The sequence below is a fragment of the Falco peregrinus genome, chromosome 1 (genome assembly GCF_023634155.1).
Source record: "Falco peregrinus isolate bFalPer1 chromosome 1, bFalPer1.pri, whole genome shotgun sequence".
NCBI lineage: Eukaryota > Metazoa > Chordata > Aves > Falconiformes > Falconidae > Falco > Falco peregrinus.
In genome coordinates this window covers 86,613,112-86,640,870 of record NC_073721.1, presented here as the reverse complement: position 1 = coordinate 86,640,870, position 27,759 = coordinate 86,613,112, and the positions used below count along the sequence as shown (strand labels likewise).

The 27,759-nt window shown below is 34.9% G+C and overlaps 1 protein-coding gene across 1 annotated transcript in view; it reads left to right on the top strand.

Annotated features, from left to right (window-relative positions):
* The window catches only part of EML5 (EMAP like 5), a 110,817-nt gene that overhangs the window by 31,866 nt on the left and 51,192 nt on the right, over positions 1–27,759 (top strand). Inside the window, exons 6-16 of the mRNA XM_055809733.1 lie at positions 4,167–4,302; positions 7,202–7,403; positions 8,518–8,655; positions 9,419–9,675; positions 12,349–12,561; positions 14,328–14,495; positions 16,299–16,405; positions 16,797–16,915; positions 23,467–23,653; positions 25,478–25,583; positions 26,704–26,797. Coding sequence (XP_055665708.1) covers positions 4,167–4,302; positions 7,202–7,403; positions 8,518–8,655; positions 9,419–9,675; positions 12,349–12,561; positions 14,328–14,495; positions 16,299–16,405; positions 16,797–16,915; positions 23,467–23,653; positions 25,478–25,583; positions 26,704–26,797 — 1,727 coding nt within the window. The remainder of the gene's footprint in view (positions 1–4,166; positions 4,303–7,201; positions 7,404–8,517; positions 8,656–9,418; positions 9,676–12,348; positions 12,562–14,327; positions 14,496–16,298; positions 16,406–16,796; positions 16,916–23,466; positions 23,654–25,477; positions 25,584–26,703; positions 26,798–27,759) is intronic.

The window sequence follows — 27,759 nt, the reverse complement described above, 5'->3', positions numbered from 1 at the left end:
GGAACACTGGATAGCAATGGGAATCTCAAATTCTAGTTTTGCTGATATCTCCTAAATAATATGACTAATAATGAAAGCTTAAAAAGGGAGAAAGAAAACAGAGCAACATGAAAGCATATGTAAGTTCACTGGCACTGGTAGTACTTCAGGAGATTATTTGCAGGCAGCGCATCTGATTCTGGAAAGTTAACATATACCTTGGCTAAAAAAAAAATACAATTTCTTAGATGTCTCATTTTTGTACTAGTGCAAAGAACAGACTATGGAGTCTTCTATTTATTTTATCATCTTATATGTTCTAAATTCAAGGTAGACCATGACTGTTAAGATACATATATACACACAAGATGTTACTTGGGTACTAAAACAAAATAGCATCTTTATTTAAAAACACTGTATGTTTTAAAGATTCTTGTATGCTATGCCTTTGCCTTGCATAGTAAATGTATATAAGATGCTTTCTCAGCAGCTGAATAATTTATTTTGAGATAGTCTTTCAGAGGTGCACATTAAAGTTGTGTGGATTGATGTCAGAAACTGAGGTTAAATAACAGGCTTGAGGTTAAATAACAGGCACACTGTTAAAACTACTGCACGCCTTTGTCAGTTTGCTGAATACTGATTAAATATAGATGGAAACAATATAATGAACTTAAATGAATGGTTTTAAGCTTGTATCATGTACCAACACATTAAGTTATGGCGTATTTTTCTCGTACTGCTTAGACTAGTCATGAATTTGAAAGGTAACTGTCCACTTATTTCAGCCAATGAGAGGCTTATAGGCAACTATTTTAAATTCTTGTAGTAATATACCCATTTTCTAACTGTTCTGTGGGTGATTTGTTAGATAGGAAGATTAAATTTCACAGTAATGGCTCTCTATTGTAGACTTACTGACACCAACCTTAAATGTTTGCATTCCATTTCCTTGCTATGCAGTATATATTGGGAGAGACAGCATCTTAGGATAAGTGCTGAACATACATGTTGCTTTACATGGTAGCATCTATGCCCTGAATTGTGTCTAGGAGTAAAAAGGAGGCACTGGGGTTCTTACTGAACTGTTATAATGTCTCTGTTCTCTGTGTTGCTCAGCTGTAGTCACTTCTGAAGTTTCCATAGGATTTTTCAAGCTTGATACTAATTATAGCAAACTGCAGTCATGTGTGTTAGGAATGGCGTAGCCAGAGTTAGTGTGATGGATTTTATATAAACAATTGCATTTAGATAAATTACACGTGGTTTTTGTCTAGTGGAGGCAAGATAGGTACAGCAGCAATAGAAACACTGAGACTACCTCACTATTGGAAGCTTCTTGGATATAAGGAGTGTCAAAATATTCATGCAATAGAGACCATCTTTGTCAAGTTCTTGTACTTCTCCAGCTTTGAACTATCATTTCTGATAAATCTGGGCATTTATTTCTTTGTTCTCATTCAACTCCTTTTTTTTATTTTTTTTTAATTTGAGGGAACACAGATGTGATATCAACTGGTTATATTGGAAAAATAGGAAATATTCTGCATTCTGAGAAGACTGCTGATCAATTTGAGGCGTTATTTCCAGAATTTTTCCATTCATAAGGAAGTGTAATTAAAAATTTGTAACAGAATAAGGCAGTCTGTATGTCAAACTTCGTAACTTTTAAGGTGGAAGACTTATCTACACCCTATATTTTGATTCAGGAGCACAGTCGGTCTCTGTTGCTCACGCTATTCAGTTGGATCAAACAAAGTCAATGCAATTGTTTGCCTCTCATTTCTGGTAGAAGGCTATTGACTGTCAAGAATCACATTATGTTAATGACAGTTTCAGGCTGAATGATTAAGAGAAGCATGAAGAGTCCAAAGTTGAGTTGCATTAACAGTCTTGGCAGTTCCTAAAAGGAAAGATTTAGTGGAAGAATTATGACTGGCCAAGCTACCAGAGTAAAGAAACTGTCTTTTCCTCATTAAGTGTGAGCCTAACAATTAAGTGAAGACTAGCTAAGCTCAGCTTCTTCCATTAGGTACTTACAGTCTCCATTAATAAGGCACTTTTTTTGTAGCTTTCATCTAATAATTCTATTCCAGTGGCACATAGACTGAAATGAGAATGTCCTATTACATTTCAAGAGATTGAGCAAGCATAACATCTGTGAAATCTCCTTGACAACCAGTATGTCCTTTTCAAGATAAGAATATTCTGTGAAATGGAAAACAGATTAATCCTGGATCCACTTGATCTTATCTTCAGAACATTCAGCCAGCTTCCCACATCGCCAAATGTCTGATTCTTTTTTTAATACTGACTAATTAAATCATGGAATTCAGAATGAGTTAATTAAAGGAAAGGGAATAATTCTATTATCAAGGTTGCATTCCAAAAAGAGCTTTAAAATATTTAAATATGCCAGAACTTGGTCAGAAATCAGTATATGGTACAAAATGAGCCAAAATTCTTCTAGCCTTTTTTTTGCTTAATGGCACTGAAAAGTTAATGTAGTAAAACAGACAAACAGACACCACCCCCACCCCCCAAAAAAATACAGTTTGGGTAGTATTTTCAAAAATCTCTAGGCTCTTAAAGAAACAAAGAGGATTTTCAGGACATTAGAGATAATGGGAGTTAGCCTTTTAATCTGCTTATGATTTAAAAATTGCACTACAATTCTGTTGAGGCAGATACTACTCCTGAAAATATGGCTTGTCTTAAAAGCCTGTATCCTGAGGATGGACATGACACGTCAAGAAATTTGAGTTCTGTCACCCTAGTATTTAAATTTTGGTTGTCATTTGACATTCTAATATGCTTTTTTTGTGAAAGCAGAGAGATTTCTTTTTTCTCAAGTTGGAAAGTGATATTCTTTCTACTTGATGCTGGAGAAGCAAACACAGTCCATATTTCATTATGATTAGTCTATTACGATATTTTCCTTAGTTACAATTTAAGAAAAAAAAGCTTAGTAGGAGAGAATACTCATGAGTACTTGGGAATTCTCACAAGCCACAACACTGGATGCTAATTTGTTCTGTAAGTATACAGCTTCTTCTCCCAAAAGCCAATCTGTCCTTTGCAAATTGCTTTCACGTTTGGGTTTACTGTGCTTCATTACTGTGAAATTCAGACCCCCAGCCAAAGAAACTGTTGGAAGTTTACAAACTTGAAATTTCAGAACAGTATTCTAGAAGATATATGTATGGTATTGGCTCTTCTACCTTCTTCTGTGCAGGAGTTGGAGACAGATTTTCCCTTCCACCGTTTTTAGTGCTCGTTTTTAATGTTTTTAATGCTGTTTTCTTTTGTCATAGCTGAATATTAAATATTTTCAATAAATATACATTTTTTTTAAAAAAATCTTGTAGGCTTATTAGCCAAAGTTGCCCTTTCAGTAGCTTTGCTTACTGAAATGTGTGAGCTACTACTGAAAATAAGACTAACGAGTTGTGTAAGTACGTGTATGCTATTTAGATAATGTATCATGTTTACATCAAATATAGTGGCTATGTGATACAGTATATTTATTTTAATAATGGATATATCCTCCTTATCTCTTCATTACCCTGAAGAAAACATGTATCAAGTGAATTAAAGAAAATATGTTGGGTTTTTTTTCCTGATATCTAATTTTAAAATGAGTTTATATTATGTATTTTTAAATGTTGTAAAGAAATCACTGTTTTTCTTATATTTTGCTTCTAAACTTAAGTTTTACATCAGTAGTCTTTGGCTTAAAATTTTAAAAAGTCCCAGATGTTTTTTATCTGGTTGCATAGAAGCTGCAACAAAGGCCCTGAACCAAGCCTAAGGGAGATCAGTGGAAATCTTCCTGCTGACATTTGTGAGAGTTGGACCAGATCCTAAGGCAAGAGGATACGAAACTAAACTCTTTCTAGGGATAAGAAGCAGCATCACTATGATCATCATCTTCAGGATGAAAGCAGTATTGCAACAATTCTCTTACCTTACTGTTTATCATTGAATTTGAATTCTGCTTGGTTTGAGTTTGTTTCTATTTCTGACTCTTTCATATTTAAAGCTTGTATTAATTGCATGTTTATGCTATTTTCAACAGCGTAACACATAGGAAGACAATCAATACTGGCATGGATGAGAGTTCCACTTTCCCTAATGGTATCTCTAATATTTATATGTTGTTAAAAAAAACTTTCTTCTCTCTTCAGGCAGGAATTTTCAGTATGAACGCATGCGAAGAGGGATTTGCCACTGGTGGCAGGGATGGCTGTGTTCGCTTGTGGGACTTAAATTTTAAACCAATTACTGTGATAGATCTCAGGGAAACAGACCAGGGATATAAAGGTAAAAAAGAAGTTTGTCACTTTTCATATACAAATAAGATAGGAAATTTACCAGTCTTTTGAACAAGAAAGGACTTTTGAAAGGTTGTTTCATGTATGTTACTGTGAACTATTTGCTAGGAAGGAAATTTGATCGTGCCTACTCATATGAAGGTTCCATAGTACTTCAAAGTTACTGTAAAACATAATATGAAGTTGTAATTTTTTTTTCTTTTAAACCAATAAAATGCACATCTTTCTATAGCACAGCGGCTTTTACCTAGAAACAGTAATGCTTTAAGAGAAGTTAGAAGCAACAGTGAGATCCACAATGTAAAACAGTGGAGTACAAAAATTGCATTTGCTAGTTACACAAATTTTCATAACTATTTGGAAGTTACCTACAGTTTCTTAGGGCTTAGAACACTGCTTACACGTTCTACCTATGATTTCAATTACAGTTTATGGCATGCTAAAATTTTACATTTAGCAGTCTATAGCATGTTTTGTCAGTGTTCTAGATATTGTTGCTGTAGTGATTCAGGAAAAGAATTCAGATGTATGCTAAAGTAGTAATGTCAGTTACGATATTGGTTTTGCTGGCATTTGGTTTTCTTTGCCCCCAGTCACTTTGTTATCTTTTAGTATCTTGCCATGAATTTGGCAATGTGCTAGAATGTCTGATGGCAATCAGATATTCAGGATCAATAAACAACTGATTACAAGTTAAATCTTCGTATCCTGTAATTGACTTCACATTCCCACCAAGATTATGAAATATTGCAATGAGATGGAACTCATTCCATTTTAAATGCCCTGTAGTACACCATCTCTGTTTTAAATTGAATTTTACTCAGCTGCTGTTTTTGAGCTCTGTTGCATGTAGTTGAAAGCTTTGTTTCATTCCCCGTTAATTCTTTCCAACTTGTTCTCCACTCCCGCTTGCCTCTCTTTTGATGGAACTTTCTTGCCATGAACTCTTTTGGTTCCTCTTTTGTCACTTACGTGAACTCCTTCCTCGCTTTTTGACTTGTCAGATGCCCTTGACAGAAGTAATAGCTTCTTAAAAATGCTGAATTTAATAAATTCAGTTTTCTGAATTTCTTCTCTTCAGTCTTTTTTCGTATTGTATCCTTTTGAGGATTGCCTTTATGACCTGTCCTTCTACTCATTTTCTTAATTGCTTATTCTGCTGCTGCTATACCTTACCTCTTGGTAATCTGTGAACATGAACTCAAGTTCTACATCCTTGTGAATGGTTCGTAGAGCAGTTAGCTCTAGATACTTCTGCAAGTAGTCAAACTGCTTTTCAAAATATCTACCAACACCAATAAGAAGCTCCAAATTACTAAAACAAGTGTCTTAATCATCCTTCATCAAAGATTCTGATTGTTTCCTTCTTTACTTTTTAATCACTGTAGACAATACAGCCATATAATGTCTTGATTATAGGGCTGAATGGTAAGGTGGTTAGATTCACCCGTGCAGCACAGTAGGAACAAATCTGTAAAGCAAAGCAGCTGGTGTGGAGGTAGAGTAACACAATAGACACATTTTGAAGGGTGTTTGAGGGGCATTAGGTCTAGTCTGGTTCAGTGGACTGAACATTGTATTGCAGTTGGGAGTGCACTGAACGCAATCCTGGATCACATCTTACAGTTCTGTTCATATGGAGGGAGTCTTATTTGTGTGTTTGAAGGCTATCTTGTGATGTAAAATATGGTAGGTAGGCATGATCAAGAGCTTTGCTTTGAAAGCTACCTTTGTCAGTGCAAATGCATAAAACTGGACTGCTAATAACCCATTCATTGGAAAAACTTTGCAAGACTCGGAAACAATGTAGATTTAATAACTTAAGGCTCTTCTTTTCCCTCTACATAGTTAAACCTCCTTTTTTTCAGTACATCAACTCACACCATTGCATTATTCCTTTCTCTCATCCAGTAGATACAATTTTTCTCACATATTAATTCAGAGTAGTTTTTCAAAGATTATTTTTGAGCTACTGTCAACAAAATTCAGTGTTTAGGCAAAGGGGATTACATTAGGCATTGCTACTATCTGATTATTTACACTTTAAATTGGCAAAATTGAGTTGCACCATCAGAATGTGATATATATAGTCTGTTTTAAAAGGTGCACACTGCTAAGGTTGGGCATCTAAGACTAGACTGGGTTCACAGTATACAACTGTCCTAACTTCCATTTTATTATTCCCAACCTTATCTACAAAAAAGTGCAGCTTTTGAGTGCTCATTTCCACTGTAAGCCTGGAAACTAATTCAGTGTCTAGAAATACATGTTAAATTCCATCATAAACCCTTCTCATCTCTCTGTATGTTGTTTCTGTTTGATTTATTTTTATTTTCTATTTAGTGGGAAAATAATTCCAGATACTATTAAGATGTTACAAAGATTTGCTTTAGGGGGAGCATCTCAGAAACAAGCTGGCGAGAATTAGGCTTTTTGACAGTCCTACATATAATGCATGTTCCACCGATGCTGCTGTCAAATACTTTATGTTCATCTAGCTAGTACTAAGGTCCATGGTTTGATCAGAAATTGTAATTTATGTTGTCTGCTACCTTTGATTAAAGATATTAAATGTGTAATTTCAGATGCAAATGTCAGTATTATTTTTCTTTGTCAGAGATCTTGTAATACAAGAATTGGGTACATGTCCGTTATTAAAATAAGGCTCACATTCTATTTATTTTAGAACTTTTGTAATACTAAGCTTGAAATGTTAATGTTTCAAGGGCAGTCTCTGTTATATGGAATAGGTAAACAGAGTAAATGGAGGAGTAAGAGAAGGTATATGGATATTTCTTGATATTTTCTTTTATGTTTTGTCATGTGCTACGTTATCTTTATTTCACAAATTCTCAGGGTGTATTTCCTGGTAATAATCTCTTCTACAGGTCTGTCTGTAAGAAGTGTTTGCTGGAGAGGAGACCATATACTCGTTGGGACACAGGATAGTGAAATTTTTGAAATTGTGGTGCATGAGCGTAATAAGCCTTTCCTGATAATGCAGGGGCACTGTGAAGGGGAGCTGTGGGCTTTGGCTGTCCATCCTACAAAACCACTAGCAATGACTGGAAGTGACGATCGATCAGTCAGGTTAAATCTTGTTTGTTTGTTTAACTGCATACAGTTTTATACAAACAATTAATTTTGTAGATAACCTTACTGAAATGTGTACATGTAAAAGGTATTAAAATGCAGCATTGAAGTGCTGCTGAGCCAATGAAGTTATACATGAAATTAGTACTCTCTAGTAATAAAATATAGTGGAAATGCATATTTCACAAAGATGAAATGTACAACATTTGAACAAATTTCATTTAGCCTAACATTAAGCACTCATACACAGGTATCCTCTGTGTGTTTCCTTTTCAGGAGTTATGTTAGGTATTCACAGGTTACAATGAAAAAAACATTGTAAAAAAAACTTATGATTTTTACTCTTGCCATACTCACTTTGTCACGTTGCAAATTAACTTTTAGCTGGGGCGTTTCGTCAAACTTAATGCATGCACAGTAAATAGAATCTATATTCTGAGAAGACCCAGTAAATTACTCCCTTTTACAGGGTCATCTTTCTTTTGTGTTTAAAACACCTTTTCTCTTCTTTCTTAGAAATCAAATGTGTCGGCATTTTTGTTAAATACATTAAGCATAACATTGTTAAGCAAAGTAGTAGTTGAATTATGGGTATTAAAATAATGTTGTAGAATTCCAAATATATCTTGTAAATTATAGATGTTGTAATGTATCTTGTAGTAAGAACTTACATGTTATAATATTGTCTAGTTATATGTGAGGATAATAATTACTTGTTAATAGGAAAGGCTATGTTTACAGTGAGCAAAGTCTTTAATTGTTCTTTAGTGTTCTTCTTGGCTAAAATGATTAGCAAAATAGTGGAATGTTCAGAGTGATCTAACAGTATATATTGTTATGTCATTCTTTTTATATTCAGAAAATGAAACAAAATTATTCTGCCCCTGCATTTTGTCATTAAATTAGATATGTAAAAAATCACTATTTTACATATAAGAATATTCACTGCTGAATGCAAAATTCACACTTTTGTCTTAGATTTTCCTTATGGAAATTTATTTTAGAATAGGACACTACTATGTCCAGCATTCTGCAGAAATTGGAGGCTTCATGCTGTCTATGACACAGCTACAAACCACTCCTTACATTTGTAATTATATCTTTATTTTAGAATTTGGAGTTTAATAGACCATGCTCTGATTGCCCGGTGCAACATGGAGGAACCCATTCGCTGTGCTGCAGTTAGTACTGATGGAATCCATCTTGCTCTTGGAATGAAAGATGGCTCATTCACTGTGCTTCGAGTCAGGTATGTTACAAAATTAAAAACAGATGTGTTACTAACTCTTTCAAGTGTGTTATGTAATTGCTTTTATAAATTGTATGGATATTGGCACTGTAGTGACCAATACATGAGATCGCTTGCATTTCTGTTTTAAATTACTGATCTTGAGGGTGTTCAGATTTTTTTAAATGTGTGTGCTACATGTATTCATGTTGTTCCGTAACAACACATTTGAAAAAGTGTATTTGTCTATTTGCGAAGAATGGCAGTCTTCTAGGAAGTGTTTTACTTTAGGTTTTAGCTTTACTGATTATTCTTAAATTATTAAGAAATATATCTCCATTACTTCCTAAATTGTTTCCATGTGTTGGAATGCTCCTGTCAGCACATCATGCATACAAACACAGTGCTGCTTTGTGGCTGTGATCCCACAGTTTTAAAGTGAAAATGAGATCTGTCTCTCATGTTAGTGAAGTTTTTCTTCCCTGAGTGAACAAAGATCTAGTAATCTACCTGGTTAACTTTTTCTGTGGACCTAGCTTGAACAGTTCCTTTTTTGCCTCTCCCTCAGCCCAGTGCAACATCTCCATGTGTTAGTGTTCCCTTCTCCTTTTTTGGCCAGAAGCCCTGCCCAAGTCTAAAAATAGGAGTGGGAGTGTTGTGTTTGTACGTATGATACTGAAGTTCACTTCATCATTTCACAATTTTGTCCCTTTCTAAAACCTGGGAATTTGACAGTGTGAAAAGGCTCTGCTATACTTATGACATGCTTTCTTTCATACTACAGAGATATGACTGAGGTTGTTCATATCAAAGACAGGAAAGAAGCTATTCATGAACTCAAATATTCACCAGACGGGAACTTCCTAGCTGTTGGTTCCAATGACAGCTCTGTGGATATATATGGTGTTGTTCAGCGGTACAAGAAAGTTGGAGAATGTATTGGATCTTTAAGTTTCATCACCCATATGGATTGGTCTTCGGACAGTAAATACTTACAGACCAATGATGGCAATGGGAAGAGACTTTTTTATAGAATGCCAGGTAAGATTCTGAGTTGCTTTTATGATACTTGTTAGCCATTACTGAAAGAATATATAGTAGTTTTGTAAAAACAGCCAAGTACAGATCCTCGGTCGAAGCACTGGGTTATAGATACATTTTTTTTCTAAGTTCATATAAATATTTGTTTTATTAGAATAAGTACAGCATTTTCTAGCAAAGATGCTTAAATAAATTTTATCCTTATGTGTTTACTCTTCTTCATAACGCATCTTTTCATGGTAGAGATGCTGGCTTATAATGTATTTCTCAAAACTAAATCTTTACTCCTACTTTTTTAGAAAAAGTATTGCATTCAAATTCGATTTTGCAATAGCTTAATAGCTTTGTACTTACTAAGCTTGGTTATTAAATGGATTATCATTTGCTTGCACTGTATGTCTTTTAAAATGTGTGAAAAAATTAGTATGTTTCATCTCGTAAGAGTCATCTGGTTTTCTACAGCTATGTTTTTAGCAGAACTGAGGAATTTAACTTAAAAGAGGTTTTACAGTGAGAAATTTGTAATAGATAGAAACAGTTGGAATGCAAATGAATTTGGAAGTATAATGGGATTAGGTAACTGCAGAGAAAATAAAGAGTACCGGATGTAAGGATGCCAGAATGTTAGGAGTTGCTGGAAACAAAAAAATATTGAAGCTGTGATACACATGATTCAATCATGCAACCTTCAGAATGAATAAAAATATCAAAATGAAATTTAGCTGGGCAGTCTACTGATAACACAGGTTCAAATGTGTCTTTTATGGCAGAGGACTGTTCAAGAAAATTAGTATATTATGTAAAGTTAAAATACACTTTTCAGTTTCAAAGTTTGTGACAACCCCAGTATTGTAAATATTTTCAAGACAACAGTCTTCAAAACTTGACTGAACTGTCCCATACTCTTGAAACAGTTTTCATCAAGATAATTCCCTCTGCAGAGGACACATGCACAGAGTAGGTATAACTTCAAGCTTCGAGTTTAGTAGTCCTGATACAATATGTCAAGGGCAGTGTTTGTTACAAGGTTTGACTTGTTTGTTCCGTGTGTGTACACTCTTTACATAATATCATTATATTATCACCACTTAGTATATTCTCCCTTCTTTTGCTGCACAATATTTATGCTTTGCACTGTACATTATTCACAGTTCCATGGAGGTTTTTATAACTGTCTTTGCTGAAGCATCTAATTCATTCAATGCACAAGTTCGATTTTGTGCACTGAGGCAGAAGATAGGTAAGAAAAAATATTAAGTGAGAATTTAATTAGACTGTAACAAACGCACACACATTGGAGGAGCAATTTGAAGTTATATAGGCAGCTTTCAGCCTGGTGTTTCTCGATACATTAGAATGTGAGATTGTGAAGGCTTGTCTGTGAAAAGAGTTTAGCAAAGTCAGTGAAGTTAGAGGAATCTCCTAAATATTTCAAGGTAGTGATTGGAATTATATAACACTTGAAATTCCACTATAAATGAGTAAGGAACTTACAGTTGGCTAATACAAGATCTGTAGGATTTAGTCATGGATATAACCAGTATTAGTAGTCATCGTTTACATGGATTAATGATTGAAAGAGATTACAAGGTAAACCTTGTCAAAGGGTGCAGTTATTTCATCCAAGCTGAAGGATCTTCAAACAGGGCACTTGAGTTCCTTGCCAGTTTTTGGAGGGGTATATAGTAGTGTATACTTTTCCTCAAGTGTGGGGTTTTTTATGTTTTGTTTTTCTTAAGTTTTCCTTTCTGATTTATTTGCCTTTTTATCTTTTCTCTATGGTGGTTTTTTCTTTATTCCAGTCCACTTGAGTTCTCCCTTGCCCTATTCCTCTGTTGAATACTTACCTTCTTATAGTACCTGAGGCTGCTCACTCCTACATACTATTCCATCCCCTCCCACTAGCCAGAATGCAATTAGCAATAAGACAACTAAAAAAAAACCAGCCCAGTTGCCTTCAAATTTGTTGCTGCTGAAGACTGATGTGAATTGTTGGCACTGTCCTGCTCAGGTTCTGCAGTTGCACACTTAGTCTGACTCACAACTTTTACATTTGCTTGCATTGTTCTTGTGTTGCTCCTGCACTCTGCTTCTGGCCATTCCTATATATGTATTAAAATACATATATTAAATGGGCAAAGCTTTGGTCTGACTCAGTTAAGCCCTTAGATGAAACTTTGTGGGATTGGAACAATCTTGCTACAGTTAAAGCTGCTGATGTGAAAGATAATGTAGCAAGGTTCTAAGCATTAAATTGGTATTTTCAGTAACACACATTCTGGCCATATCTAAATGAGTTCTTCAGCTTTTGCTCTAGGTTGATCCAGGTTTCTAGAACAGTTCAGCAACAGAATTTTCCCAAACTTTATCTTAAAATGGCTACATGTATTTTTTCATAAACATTTAAAAATAACAAATCCTCAAGCAAATATCAAGAAATAATAAAAACTGTAAAGATCCAAACCCATGAACTTCTGTTAAATAGTCTTGAGAAGCCTTACTTCTGATCATCCTGTTGGTCATAATAGAGAATATTAGATCAGGACAGTTTTAGAAGTCAGGTTTTAATTCTGTCTCACTTGGATTTGATTTCTGGAGAACTTAAAATGATTCTACATTCTTTAAGATTGCGTAAGTGAATGCTGAAAAATAGTTCTTTATTTTTGTTCTTAGGTGGAAAAGAAGTAACAAACAAGGAGGAATTAAAAGGCATTCAGTGGGCATCATGGACCTGTGTTTCTGGCCTTGAAGTTAATGGAATCTGGCCCAAATATTCAGATATAAATGATATAAATTCTGTGGATGCAAATTTTATTGGGCAAGTTATGGTTACAGCTGATGATTATGGAATAGTAAAGCTCTTTCGATACCCATGTCTAAGAAAAGGTAGTACCTTCAAGTTCAGTTATAAACGTATATTTTTGAATTTTGGTTATTCAAGAAAAAGGTTTTAGAAATCTTGTTTTTTGAAAATTATAAATGGCAAATACTTATTTTTAAAAGTTTAGTTTGAGCTCAGAGGTGTAAAACAATAACAGGCCGGTATATTAACAGCTGTAATAGTTACTGTATTTTATTTGCATTTTGAATAGGATAGCCAGAAGTTCTGCCTGTATTTTATTTCGTAAAGTAGATATCTCTCTCTCTCTCTCTCTCCCCCCCTCCCTCCCTCCTTCCCATTTAAAAAATAGACTTTCATGAGGTGATGCAATATTTAATCTTTTATGAGAAACATATATTTTAAGTATTTCAGCTTGGTCTTCAGGCAGTTTTCCTCCTCTGTGATGGAGATTTGGGCTAGGAACTAAAAAAAAATTACTAAGTGATTAGAGGCAATAAAGAAGTGAAGAGCAAAATGGTCCTGTAATCAGAGTATGCCACTGTATGTTATTTGAAGTTTAAAGACTTTTCCATCTCATTTTTCCTCAAAATTTTACTAGCAATAAGGACAAATCTCATGACAATTTTAAAACTGAAACCTCTAAAGCAAGGTATATAATTTTCAAGTTTACTGTTCAGGACTGAGTGAACAGGGGAGAGATGTGTATCCTTTCAGACGAGAAAGGCTTTATTTTTTCAGATCTGTTTGAAGACATCATTTAAGTTGAATGTTACAAATTACCAGTACCAGAGATAATCTGTCTCCAAGCTGGTGACATGATGATGGTCTCAGAAAACCTGTGAAATGTTCCCTAGCTTTTAAGAAGAGCCCTTTTAACCTAAGAAGTTTGTCTGGGACTAGATCAAGTCTCTTCAAGTTTTGAAAGGGGATACAAAAAGCTGCACTGTTGCATCATTGCACTTTGCAGCATCATGTGTTTAATGCTGGCTATGACTGCATGATCTTTGTGATAACAGGTCTTAGGATATGTCTTCAAGCAACATGTGCTTACAGAAATGGTTCTTTTTTTTTTTTTTTTTTTTTTTTTAAATGACTGATATTCCTCCACAGTTTTTCCAACTCTTTGTAAAAGGTGATATTAAAAAACATTTCATTTCAGTCTTTCCGGTTTTATTTTTAAAGTGATAAAGCTTTTCCTGGTACCTGAGGTAATCCAAAATACGTTCTTCAAAACAGTCTTCTGTCCATTTGAAGGAGACTGTTCGTTCCCTTTTTATTGCACGAGAATTATAAAACCAAAGAAAAGGCGCAAGAATCTGTATAATGGTGTGCTACTAGGAACATCTTTTTAGTAACTGATCCAAAGATTGTGTTGTAATTATGTAGCTGTCAGTGAAAACTTTAACTTGATGTAGTTATACCACTACTGCCACTCCTACTACTGCTGAAGGTGTGAGGATATGAATGGCTATAAGTGCTTACCACTCAAATTGCACAGTGGGAATCAGTTCTACAGCATATTTAACATTTAAACAACTGCATCTTTTCAATATAGAAATAATAATTGGCAAAATCTTTGTAACAAATAGAATAAAACTAATACAATACATTTTTTTTTAAATCTTCCCTTAGCACACCTCGTACAGCACTGTCATATGTCTTTCTGTGTTTGACTTAAAGATATTACATCCTGGAATCCAAATTTTTAAATTTATCTTAGATTAAAATTTAGGAATAGTACAAAAAGTTGCTGCTGTTAATTAAAATATCACTAGTAGTATGTTGAAAGAGACTTTTATTCTTGTTCTAGGAGCAAAATTTAAAAAATATCTTGGTCATTCTGCTCATGTAACAAATGTCAGATGGTCGCACGATCACCAGTGGGTTGTGTCCATTGGGGGAGCTGATCATTCTGTCTTTCAGTGGAAATTTGTCCCTGACCGGAAGTTGAAGGATGTTCTTCATATAGCACCCCAAGGTAAGTAACTTCATAAAAAAAAAAATAATAAAAAAAATTACATAATAAAAAAAAGGTGTGGGACAGGGAAGGCTAAAAGAGAAGTAAAATTCTTTGGTGCAAGTATAGAAATAAATATTCAGAATTGTCAGGGTGCACAAAATTGTTCTTTAAACTTTGCCGCTGCCTGAAGTACCTGATAGCATTGCCTAACACTTGCCTGTACCCTGTATGCTCAGTCTAGCAAGATTGTGAAAAAAGTTTAACCACTGTGTTCCCTGGGCAAAGGGAAATTTAAAACGTTGTGTTATAGATTTATGAGTTCTGTGCATACTAAACTGGCAACAACTGGATGCCCATATATCACTGGGGGAAAAAAAAAAAGTAGATATTCATTTGATTAAAATTTTAATATTTAGATGAAAATTTGAAAAAAGTTAATTACAATGCTTATTTTTTAAAGCAGACTATGGGTGTTTAATATTTGTAAAAATATGTAGATCATGTTTCCAGCAGTGACTTAATACAACAGTTATGACTGTTTCTCAAAAGCAAACAATTAAACTGAATGCCTCACTTGGAAATTCCTAAAGGAATGTGGAGAGTCCTTTTGGGAGATAAGTATGAAACAGACTGTTTCACCTCTAATTGCTAAGATGAGATGAAGATGTATCAGTGTGGACCCAGCTAATAGGTAAATGAATGCTGGTTCAATGGTGGCCTTGTCAGTGCCAAATGAGAAAGAAGCAATAGTTCTCTTCATCTCCTTGGTGAAGCCTCCAAAAAGCCTTTAACTGGTTTGATCGTTCATGCTATCAATTAATTTTCAACTAATTATTTCTCATAACCCAAATTTCTCACTAGCTACTGCTTCCCAAGGTAAAGTTTCTGTATCTTGTGTGGTTAAGATTCCTTGTTCCTGGATATATAACCTTAATTCTGGCTGTCTGGCAGTATGTGCGACACACTATTGATGTTAATGGCTTTCCTAACTCTGCAGTCTGCTACCATTATCAGTAGCGGTATTGTTTTTCTCTAGATCACTGATAAAACTGTTAAGTAGTATAGCTCCAACAATTGCTCTTTATTGCATATTTCTAGAAACATTTCTTACTGAGTGGTCATTCTCTCTTTGCAATTACATTTTGAGATATTTTAAAATCTGTTTGTGTTCTGGACTGATTTTGTGTCATGTTTCTTAATCAAAAAGTGTGCAATAATCAATCAAAGGTTGCAGAATGATCCAAATATATTACCATTTATCAGCCAGGACATGCTTTTCAATTTCTTTTGGAATGAAACTGCTACATTATCTGGCTTTTCCCAGAAACATTAAAAGACTACTCTTTTTCACCACATTTCCCCCCAAATTTTAGCATTTCCCATATATGATTTTTTTGTTTTGTTCTGTTCCTAATCTACCTGAAGAGTTGCTACATGCATCAGTGTCTCACTTAATCATAATTTTCTCTTTGGAGCCCTTTATTTCTCTTGTTAGTTTTTGGCAGGTGTTAGTTTCTGCTTTATACTCATTACTTCATTCTCTTCTGTTTTCCTTTCCTCTTAAATCTGATGGTGATAAAATAATTTTAATGAATGAAAAGTAACTTTCTCTCAGAAAAAAAATAATTTATCATACTGACAAGTTGGCTTGTTTCTACTGTATCAGCAGAGTTGACACTGTCACCCTGTCAATTATTAGCAGTTTATGTTGTAGTTAACACAAGCATTGATTATCAAATAAAACATTAAGCAGTTACTGTAAACACTTTCTGTTTTTTACTTAGGTTGCTTCATATTCTGTTTCTATTTTCTTGCTGGCAGAGACTCTGGTTGATTCTAATAGTGATGAATCAGATTCAGATCAGTCTGATGTTCCAGAGCTGGACTCTGAAATTGAACAGGAGACACAGATCACCTATCGTCGACAGGTAAAGATTTTAGTTTTAAAGGCAGTTGGAATGCTTCCCGGTGTTTAAGTTGGTCTTTTGTGAAGACTTGTTAAAATCTGAAAACTGGAAAGACTGAAATCTGAACCAGGAACAGGCCAACACCTTTAGAATTGTTACTATCTGATGCGTTCAAAACAGTAAGATACAACAGAGGCAGGAGAAGTGATTACATGTATTCTGCCTCATTGTAGTAGAGGTTTGGTTGTAATTTAAAAGCAAGTTACACTATACAATAGCCACCTACAGTTAATGGGAGATTTTTTTCAATGATGTCAGTAAAACATTTTTGTGGGTGGTTACTGTAGTTGAATTTTCAGAAACATGCTTTTCTTCTGAATCTCTTAATTTATAAGTGTGCTCTTTCTTAAAGGTTTACAAAGAAGATCTACCTCAACTTAAAGAGCAATGCAAAGAAAAAAGAAAAAGTGCAGCTTCTAAGAGACGAGAGCGAGCTCCAGGGAACAGTATAAGATTACATTTTGTTCATGGGTATGAAAACTAGGTTTCTCTAAAATATACAAGCTACACTTTGTGTTTTGTAGATTGATGTTTATAATTCAATAATCTTATGAAAGACTTCTAGGTCACTTGCTTTGTAATTTACTGGTTTTATTTATTTCTGTAAAAATAAATTTACACTAAATTAATAGAAAGCTTTGATGCCAAGCTAGATGAATTATGAACATAAATTCTGAAGTGAATTTGTGCTGAAGCTTTAGCTAATACTTATTGTTCGAATAGAGGTTACTAAATTTAGCTATCACCCATATTTTTCAGTTTCTGAAAAGTAATAGTTCTTTCGTGTATTATTTTGGAAGCTATGGCAGAGACTTGGGGTAGTTGAAGATGACTGGGTTCTGTACTAAGTGGTGTTTCTATCCAGTGTTTTATTAAAAAAAAAAAAAGTATGAACTGTTTGTACCTAATCTGAAACAATTTACATGTTCCTCTGCTAGTTTAGGTATTAAATTTAATTCTTAATAGTACCTGTAAGTGTGTTAGAATTCAGTTTCACTTTATTTTTCGTGCTAATTTGACTAATAAAATTACTTTCAGATGCATCCTTGAAATCTTATGATTTCATTTTTAGGATTGGTAGTCTCACATAACTTTTCATAAGTGAAGACTTTTTCATCAGTACAAAGATGAGGTGTTTTAAAGCAAACTGGCAGTAGATGTTACTATATGTAAATAATAATCAGAAATTCCCTTGAGACAAAGCAAAACCAAAGCCTTTATTAAATTAAGGCATTGGAAATCAGGTAATACTGTGTTTTTTCTTTCTAAAGATACCTCTTTGCAGGAATACAACTTCTTTTCAGAGATATTTAAATGAGGTGATAAATTACTGTCTATAATGACACAAACATTTTTAGAAGGGCTCCACATGGAATGCTTAATAAATTAATTGACTAAGAATAGTTAATTGTTCAACTCAGCAATTTTGTCTGTAGAAGACATGGAGTCTGAGGAATAGCTTTGGAAATAATGACAACTGGGAAGTTTGGTACAGAGTTGGTTTTTTTATTTTATTTTTGGTGCTCCAGAATTCTTAGTTGAAGATTTTTGTATCTGTGTAGAAAATGCATTAAGGTGGGTAGCTGTATGTAGTCTTTAAAATTTAGCCTAAGAACCAAACCAAATGATCCTGAAGAAGATGTAGCACAAGCAAGGGCCCTGGATCTTTGGGATTATTGTTATTTCCTTCACAACAGAAGTGAAGCTTGACCAGAATATCCAGGAATGACCAGAAGTAGAATGTCCAGTTGAGTTCTGTCTGGTTACCCAGTGGGCATCAAGGAAACTAATGAAGAATCCATGCTGAACAACAGATTTTTCTCAGTGTCCAGGCTGTTAACTTTAAAGTGACCCACATCCAAGTGAGTAATAGGCATATTCGCTGATTCAGGAAGTCTGCTTTGCTTCATCTTTCTTTAGCTGCAATGGAAATGTCTTGGATGCTCCTTGAAAGTGTAAGAAGTAGTGCTTTTTTGAACTAGGGGAATAGGAAGCCCTTTTTCCTTTCTTTGTTTTTGAGCACATTAGTTTTGTGTTTTGAATTTGTCAACTGCCTTGAAAGGTGAACTTTTAAAAAAAATCTCTTCATAACCTGTAAGAAATCTTTTAAACCTCTGGTTACTTCCTGTTTTGGAAGGGTATAAAAACCATAATGCCGAGTATGTAATCCAGCAATTTGGCAATGAAAAAGCAACTCCTGTTAAGAGGTTAATCTTTAAGTGCATCTTTCTAAAGAGATCCGATGCAGTCACGATCACAAACGTGTTATTAAAGTGGTGTACTAGTTTGGCCTCTTGACTATTCTTGTATTTTCTTTCTGCCATGTCTTTGGCAGTGGTGGTGGTTCAGAAATATAAAAAGGATACATCTTTTGAGATATTCAGAGGAACAGAGGAGCCCCTTTTTCAAACTCAATGCTTATCATACTTTCTTTTTGCTGGCAGGGAATAAGGATGCAAGTGTAATACTTATGTCCTGTATTCTGCCAATGCTATGCTACTAATCTCACAAGAATGGTTTGGTTTTTACTGTTCAAGACGTTTAAGCAAAATCTAGTTTTGGGATATTCATTGAACTGACAAACATTGTAAGATGAAATTTGCTTGTGTTTTCAAGATGGCATGGGATTTCTCATGCTCTTAAATGAGAATCCTGTGATACCTTGCCTGGATTCCTACCAGAGGGCTACAAATAGCATCTGAAGAGGGAGTAGGCTATGAGTGGGTCCTGTTGAGAAAACACTATTGCCATATGAAAATATTCTTAAAAAAAAAAACCAACCAACAGCCTCTACCTTTGTGCTAAAGACTGACCTCAACCAAGTTTATTTTGACATTTGGTTCTGGAGATTTTTGGGGAAGGATTTTACTATGTTTGGAAATTTCCCATATATACTTCGAAGAGTAACATACAGTTTTTGAAACTCTTACAGCCTCAGCCGAACTATGGACATTGAGTCTTTTCCCAGGGAAGACACTACTTGTGAAGTTGCCCCGTAGTTGACTATAGATACATGACTTGCAACTGTGGGTGGGATCCAGCTTCACATTAAAGAATTTAGAGTTGTGTGCCTAGAAGTAGGTGGGTTGATGTGTGCGCCTAAACTTCCGTCAGTCAGTAGATACTCAGTCACTAGTCAGTGGAGCATAAGGAGTGATTTGGCTCAAGTAAAGTTAAATGCTGACTGGTTGGTCAGCTGGGTAGCCCTGCAGGTTCAATTGACTGCATTGATTAGAACACTGTTGATTAAAGTATAGGTGTTAATGTATCTAACACACATGTCAACAGCTGCACTGACATGTCTTAATCTCAAACTGAATCCAGCCCCTGCTCTTCATGACCTCGGTAGTGGCAAATATTTTTTTCTACATAGTTTTGAGGTAGCTATCTTTTCTTCTGAAAGTTACTGTCATATTAACTTGAATCAATCCTGGATTAGCTGTTGCTGAAGACCACTTGAAAATACCAATTACTGCAGAAAGCAGTGTTATGTTTATTGTGCTTTGTTATATATTTTCCAGTAACTGTGATGCAGAGCTTGCTTTCATTATTCTTTTGTTTCTAGTTGATAATCAAGATGCCTTGTAAATTACTTCTGTGGTTTGTTTTCTGCATGCAAAGACAGTATTTCTCTTCATGCTTTTTCCGAGATTAGTTTATAATCTTGGTTCTAAATTGGCTTAATAATATGGAGATATAAATATTTTGGAACTATGTAGCATATTCTCAGGGAATGATCTTGTACACTGAAACATGCTGCTTTTCATCTCTGCTTGGACTATGTAAGCCCATCACTTTATCCTTCTGGTGAGAAGTACCTATGTAGTCAGGGAGTTAGTAAACTGGCATGTGGGAAAGACAAGGTGTGGTTAACTGGTTTACACAATGTCTTTGCACTGCTTGATACTTCGGTAAAATGTGGTTTACTTTAATTGTAAACAACTGATTCTACGCTTTTTTTTTAATTACTGGAGGAAGTGAACTAAAATTCAAACTTCTGATCATAAAAAAGTTATAGGTATGAGTAGTAAGAACTGTTTTCCTGCATCCTAGATACGTTTTGGATGTTTGGGTAGTCCTGTGATATATGTGCCATTAACTACTCGGTTTCGCTATGCTTACCTGACGGTATATAGGCATTTGTTATAACAAAAGCTGGGAAAATTCTGAGTTTCAGGGTTACAGGTAGAAGGATCTGAGACCCTTTTGCTGTCTTAATGCTTTTTACTTTTATAGGTGACTGCTCTACTTGTAAGAAATTGTTCATCTAAAGCATTATTTATTTCAGCATACATATTTTTGTAGCAGTTTTTTAAAATATTCTCATTTAGGGTAGTCAGCATTTTTTTTTTTTATTATTCTGTGCTTGCAAAGGAAATCCAGTTTTTAATAGAGCACAGTGCAGAGTGAAGCCAGAAGAAAACAACTGAGCATTGATAGGTCCAGATATCCTCTTCGGCACTGTGCCCGCCTTTATAATCCCTGCTCCTCACTGAATGTTGTCATGTCCTTAAACTCTTGATGTTGCATACTGTGAGTTACTTCTGTTTTCTTTTGTCATAGTTACTGTAGGTCGTTGTATATTATGTTTCTTTAAAAACTAATTGCTGGATATCAAAGCAGGATGCAGCCAGGCAGGGCAAGCAGACAGCACTTTGGATCAGGCAGAAATCAGCTTCAAAGCATCTACACATGTTGCTGCTGCTGGGGGAATTGTTAGTGAAGGATCTGGGTGGAGGAAGAGCAAAACATGACTGAAGAGTCTGCAGCTTGTTGTGAGTCTAAATTGTTGTTCACCTGGAGAAGAGCAGGGAGCAGACATACAGCTGAGCCTCAGACCTAAGGGAAAGAGATTTTACTAGAGACTGAAGGGACAGTAAGTCAAGAGACACTGAAAAATTGCTGGGCTGGGACCAAACCTGAAGTTAAGAACCAGCCTGTGAGTACTAATCTAAACAGTGGGTTGGAAGGAGGCTTATTTAAAAACTTTTATATCTGTGCTTTAGCAGTTTTTGCTGAACTTTAAGAAGTTCAATTTGCTTGTTAGTGATCTAATGAGACCCAGCTTTGGACTTCACAGTATTGCAGACAGTCAAAATCCAGTGAAGTGGCTGATACACCAGATGGCTGTGCTGCCAGCAAGAGGAACCTGGACAGGCTAGAGGAATGGGCAGGGATGAATTTCATGAACTTCAGAAAGGGGAAATGCAACGTTCTGTGTCTGGGGCAAATGGACCTGGACTATCTGCTGGTCTGTTTAAAAGATTTGTGAGGTGATTTTAGCATTTTTTCCCTAATCACATATGATCTGACATAAGTACCATTATGTGTAGTGTAGGTGAGCCAACAGAAATACAGTGTGTTCAGACCTGCTTCAGGTATGTGCTGTGGTGTTTTCCAGTAATGCATAGGTTTAGTAATTGTGAACATGGATCGACAGCTGGAGTTTTCAGAACAGTATTCATTGAGCTACAATTGGTCAGCTGCCTTAAAGATTCGTTGCTTAATCAGTGCATATGGTTGCACTGTGTATGCAAGGAAAACTATGTATAATTTTATGAAAGACTTTTCTACCTGGACTGCATAATTTCTGTCATTTAAACCTTTTAAGTGCCTCATATGCAGTAGTTGTCTTCATGCAATCCCATTCAATTTGCTGTATGACGCTTACTGATGTGTGTACAGATGCTCTCTGTCTTATGTCATAAAGACCTGCAACTGCAGTGTTGCAAAAAGATCCTGCATTTGTTTTCTTCTTAAAAATAATGTAATTTTTCTGTTTATACATGCTTGTAATTAAGCAAATGAATTAATATAATGAGAAGTATAACATAGACATTGGAGATTTCTGATAGTTTGCAGCTGCTGATGGTAAAAGTTTGGTTATTTTATTTGCCTAGAATGACTTGTTGAACATCTTCAGAGCTCTTTTTAAAATTAGTTCAGTTAAAAGTTGAGTGCAAAAATACTCAGGGTAGAGCCTTATGATCCTTAAATAAAGATAATTCATGGCCAATTCAAACACATTCAAGTGTCATTCGCTTCCTGTAAATTTTACTATGTATTTAGAAAAATAACCACATTTTGCCTGCATCTTTGTAAAATAATTAAAAAGTTGATTTAGTGAAGATCCATAAGAACAGAAAGAGGTTAGTTGGAGAATTAATAGAAACAGGATATGTCATGAATATAGTGTATTGTATATATCAGAAGAAAGGAAGGAAGGAATTCAAATAACATCTTTTAAATGTTATCTGCGTTGAATGGCAACAGCAGCATTTTTAAAAACACTATTTTAAAAATTGCTGTTTGTTTAATGTTTTTTAGGTTTCTGAACCTCTTAAATTACTTCTGAAAGTAGGACCCTACCCTTTCTGAAGATGCCACCCTTTGGTATTTCTGGGATGCTTAATCTTAATCACACCTAGGAGGAAATGTATATACTATGATAGTGCATACAGGCCTCAGTTGGAAATTCGCCAGCCTATGCCAGTTGCTGTATCAGTACAGAAAGGAGACAGGTTTTCCTTCAAAAAATAAACTGATCTGGAATAAAACACAGACATTTGTTTTCTGTTAGCAAGTTTCCAGAAACTTTGAGTTTTATGATATCTATGTTGTCCACATTCTTGTGGAAACTTTTGCTGCCTAATTTTTGAGCAGTAAGAGATAGAAAGTGTCCGAAGTATTGGTTTTGTCTGTTTCATTTAATTACAAGTTGCATGCCCAACATGCATGCCTAACTACTGCTTCCTCTTCTAAACTAATTGTGGAGAGTAACTATTAAATAGCAGCCACTTTCAAACTAATGCTAGTAGTACTGATGTCTGAATAGTAAATGAAATTGATAAATTGGTGTTCCTGTGGGAAAGAAAATATGTTGTTAATCTTAAAACACCAAAACAGTAATTGGTAAGTAATCTGAGTTTTGATGTGTGCAAAACGCATCTTGCATAATTTTGTCTCGAAGTTTCAGTATACATGGTTATGACCTTGATGAACAAATTTTTTTCTTTTATTAGTTACAGAGGTTACGACTGTCGAAGCAATTTATTTTACACTCAGACGGGTGAAATTGTATACCATGTCGCAGCGGTGGGAGTGGTGTACAATCGACAGCAGAACACACAGCGCTTTTATCTAGGTCATGATGATGACATTCTTTGCCTTGCTATTCATCCCTTAAAGGACTATGTGGCAACAGGCCAGGTAGGATGCGTGTTTATCGGCAATAAGAATTTGAAGTTGTTACTACCGTATTTAGAAAAGCCAATTTTGGAGGAAGAAAGTCCAGTCTACATTTATTCAGGTGGAGGACTGCATTTCTGTTGCAGATGGAATCATGTTAAAAAACTGCAACATAAGCTTTTTTTTCCCAGTTCGTTATATTAATTCTGATAAGAGACTGTAGTTGATAGGTGGCGGGGTTTTAATCTCTTTTTAAGAATAGGTTGATATTTTTTATTCAGTACTGTGTTGCTGCTTCATGATAACAAGTAGAAGAAATGTGAAATTAAAATGTTTTGGGTTGTTTTTAGCTTAGTTGTGAAGTTTTAGCTATGTTATTGTTACTTTCTTGTGCTAGAAGTTAGCAGTTATTACATTCTGGTGTTTCAGTTTCATGCATTACATTTTTTGTTATCGCCTATAATCAAATTATTTAACTATTTGTACATGTAACACAGGTATGTATGTTGCTAAAGTATTTATGATAGTTCATTTTAACTTTTGCCAGATAGTAATTTCAGGTAATTTTTTTTTCACTCATTTTTTTGGACAAACATCTCTTACAATAAATGTTTATACAGCAGGACTTGAAGGTTTTGAATTGATCTTTCAGGGTTTTAAAATTATAATTATCATTGTGTTTTTTATTATATAATAAATTGGAGAACATGTGAACTGAATTTTTTTTTTATAGAAATAAACTTTTGCTTATAATGCCCTTTATTTGTGTAAAAATGTTTGAGATTAACATAATTTTGCAGGCGAGTTCAGCGATTGAAGCCCTAAATGGGAGAATTGATTCTATTTAATTTTGAAGTAGTAAAAACTATGAATAAAAATGTGCCTGGATTTACTATATTTTAAAATACCTTACGCTATCAACAAAAAGATATATTCCATTATATACTATTTTATGTATGCACATTATATATTGTTGTGTGCTACGTTACCAGCAGAAATTAGGTAATGCAGTCATCAAATTCCCCACGCAACACTAGTTCAGATTTTCCTGATAGTGGATGTTATGAAAAGCTTTCCAAATACCATATACTAAGTTTATAGCAAACCCAGAAATAGATCCTAGTTTTCTTGAGTTCTTCCCCTGGTCTTAAGCACAGGCGAGTGCTCTTCTGGTTTTGCGGCCCTCTTCTGTGTACTGAGGTGCAAAACCTTTGGAATAGCAAATAATCTTGTAAATGCTGACTAATAATGCTTGTACAGAGTTGAAAAGAATAAGTTGTATTCCATTTCTTACCAAGTTCTATTTACCTGCATTGGTGCCATTCTAGTGGAGAATAGTCCACAGGTGTCAATGCATTAGAATGTGACCTGTAGGCACTTGTAATGACACCAGAAAGGAACAGAAGTCACTTGGATTTCTCAAACACAGAGTAGCTTACATACTAGCAATAAAAATAACTTTGTATTTTTAGACAAGGAATGATTGATAGGGAATTGATGGAATAAATATGCCACAGTGAGGTCAGTGAAGGGCTTCCCCCCGTGCCGGTCCCGTCCCGTCCCCCCCCCCCCCCTTCCCCAAGAGGACTCTAGTTATCGTAATTAATGTGCCTAAGTTCCTTGGAGGGAAGAAAGAGCTAGCTGGGGAGTGGTATTTGTAAAGCAGGAGAAGGAATCATATACTGCTAGCCAGACAGAAGTAATACTACATTTTATATACTAAGTTTTATAACTGTAATTTTTTTCAAATACTTTAAAAAGTAATTTTCAATATTATACTTTTAAATAACTGTGTGAAGTAACTGAGAAATGGAAAAAAATGGTTATAAATGTGTATACTTTCAGGTTGGTCGTGATTCTTCAATACACATTTGGGATACAGAAACAATAAAACCACTCTCAGTATTAAAGGGCTATCACCAGTACGGTGTTTGTGCTGTTGATTTTTCAGGTAATAAGTATTTATTTATTTATTTATAATTTTCCTTTTCTGTGTGAAAGTACAAGCTAATCAGTTCTAATGAGCAATTTGGAATTCCTTTACACTGAAGATTTTTTTTATTAGAGATACTCTGCAGTGCTCAGTTTCAAATGAGAGAGTCTGTCTTAAAGTGATCGTTCATTAAAAAGAGCTCCTGTGGACTCTAGCACATCAGGAAATGCAAGAACAGATTCTGTACCGTTTAATAGCTGAGCTGATCACTTTTCAATTTCTTTTGGCTCTGTGAGGCAGGTGCACAGATCTTGAGTGCGATGTCTACCGTTTAAGCAAATTTTTGTGCAAGTTGATCATGTGTGCACTTTTTAAAATTAAATTCTGCAAGCCAATTGGGTAGCACACCAATAAATTCAGGAAGTTCAGTTACAGAGTTCTGGGAAGCAACCTAGCCTCTCTCTTCACCTTACATGAAAATAAGAGACCGTCAGTTAAATCTTTTGAAATATTTACACCCCATACATTGAATTCCTGTACCAGTATTAAATTTCCTCTTCTCCAATGGCTTCTATTCATTCTTTAATGGTTTGAACGTATTAAATAGGATCTCTAACCTCGCAGTGAAAATGTGTGATCACAAAGATGAGTAGTTTGGGGTCTTTGATGCTTCTTACCTTTATTTGGTTCTCCTTTTCCAAGATGGGAAATAGATGTCACACTATTACTAAGTGTAAGGATACCTCATAAACATCATGGTATTGCTTCAATGCTTTCCTGTTTAGAAATTAACAGGGGCTTTCAGAGTGAACAGAAAATTCTCACAGTACAATCTGTGATGAAGGTTTTTGTGCAACTATGTCAGCAACTAGCTGAACAAAGGATTTGATACAAACACAGAGGACTGAAGTGCGGTTTTTAGACAGGGTAACATGATGTCCTAAACTCCATTCAACTGATCACTCAACTTTAAGACCAAATGATTAACAGACATGCCTCTAAGCACATCATGCAAATATTTACCTCTTTGTACGTTCTTCTTACAATATTTGTGAAGTTATAATATTCTTTAATATGGTTTCTTACTGCAACATAATGTTATCTATCTACTCTCTTAATCATAAATTTATTTTTCTAGCGGATGGGAAACGATTGGCTTCTGTTGGAATAGATGACAATCACACTATTGTACTGTGGGATTGGAAGAAAGGAGAAAAGCTTTCAGCAGTAAGGTAGGAATTTAACTTTGCTTTAGAATTTCACCTAAATGTACTTTCAAATGACAGTAAGTAAAATGTATTCATTAAAGAATAATAGTTCTCTAAAAATTAGCTATTTGTATCACATAAGTAATACAGGTGGTAACAGCACAGCCTTAAAACTTTCTTTGGAAGAAAAAACAGGCTCTGATAGTGTCAACAAAGATTATTACAGTGACAGCTCAACTGGTGAAGAAAGGAGACATAGAATATGAGGTTATTACATTTATTTGATGTGCTCAGGAATAATTTCTTTAAAACTCACTCCATGTGCTTCTGTTGGCCCTTCCAGAGATGGTGATATATGCTCTGCTTTTCACATCCTTTTCATCAGAGGTCACATCTTTCTTGGGATTGCGGTTTGCAGTGATTTTGCTCAGTTCTCTTTTCTTCAGGGTTCTTTCCTTTTCCTTTCTGAGTCCTGAGCAGCCTGATCTAACTCTGAAGTTATCTCTGCTTTGAACAGCAAGTTGGACTAAATGACTTCCAAAAGTTAAATATTTTGGGTGTTTCTTTGACTCTGTGCAGATTAATTTGTATATGTTTATTACATAGAGTTTTAATCCACAGGATAGAATCTTATTTCTAATGTTGAATAATGTTTTTGACTTGTTTTTTCTAAGGAACTATTGCTTTAAATAGAGCAGTAATGTGAGTTGGTTTTCCTCCAATCTGCCTGGATTCAGTATGTATACTCTAAATATTGTTCTAGGTAGGTTTGAAAGGGAATTTTTTTATTCTCTGCAGGTAAAATTTTAAAAGTAGCAACTTCTTTTTTATCCCTTAAGTTCATTGTTGCTCTTCGATGACATTTATTCTAATTTTCTTTTTAAACACACTTTGAGTTTCTTACTCACTGAGGAATGAAAATCCTGAATAGGTGATGTAGATAACTGGGAAAGGAGTACTCTTCTTTATTTGTCAGAAGCCCTGTT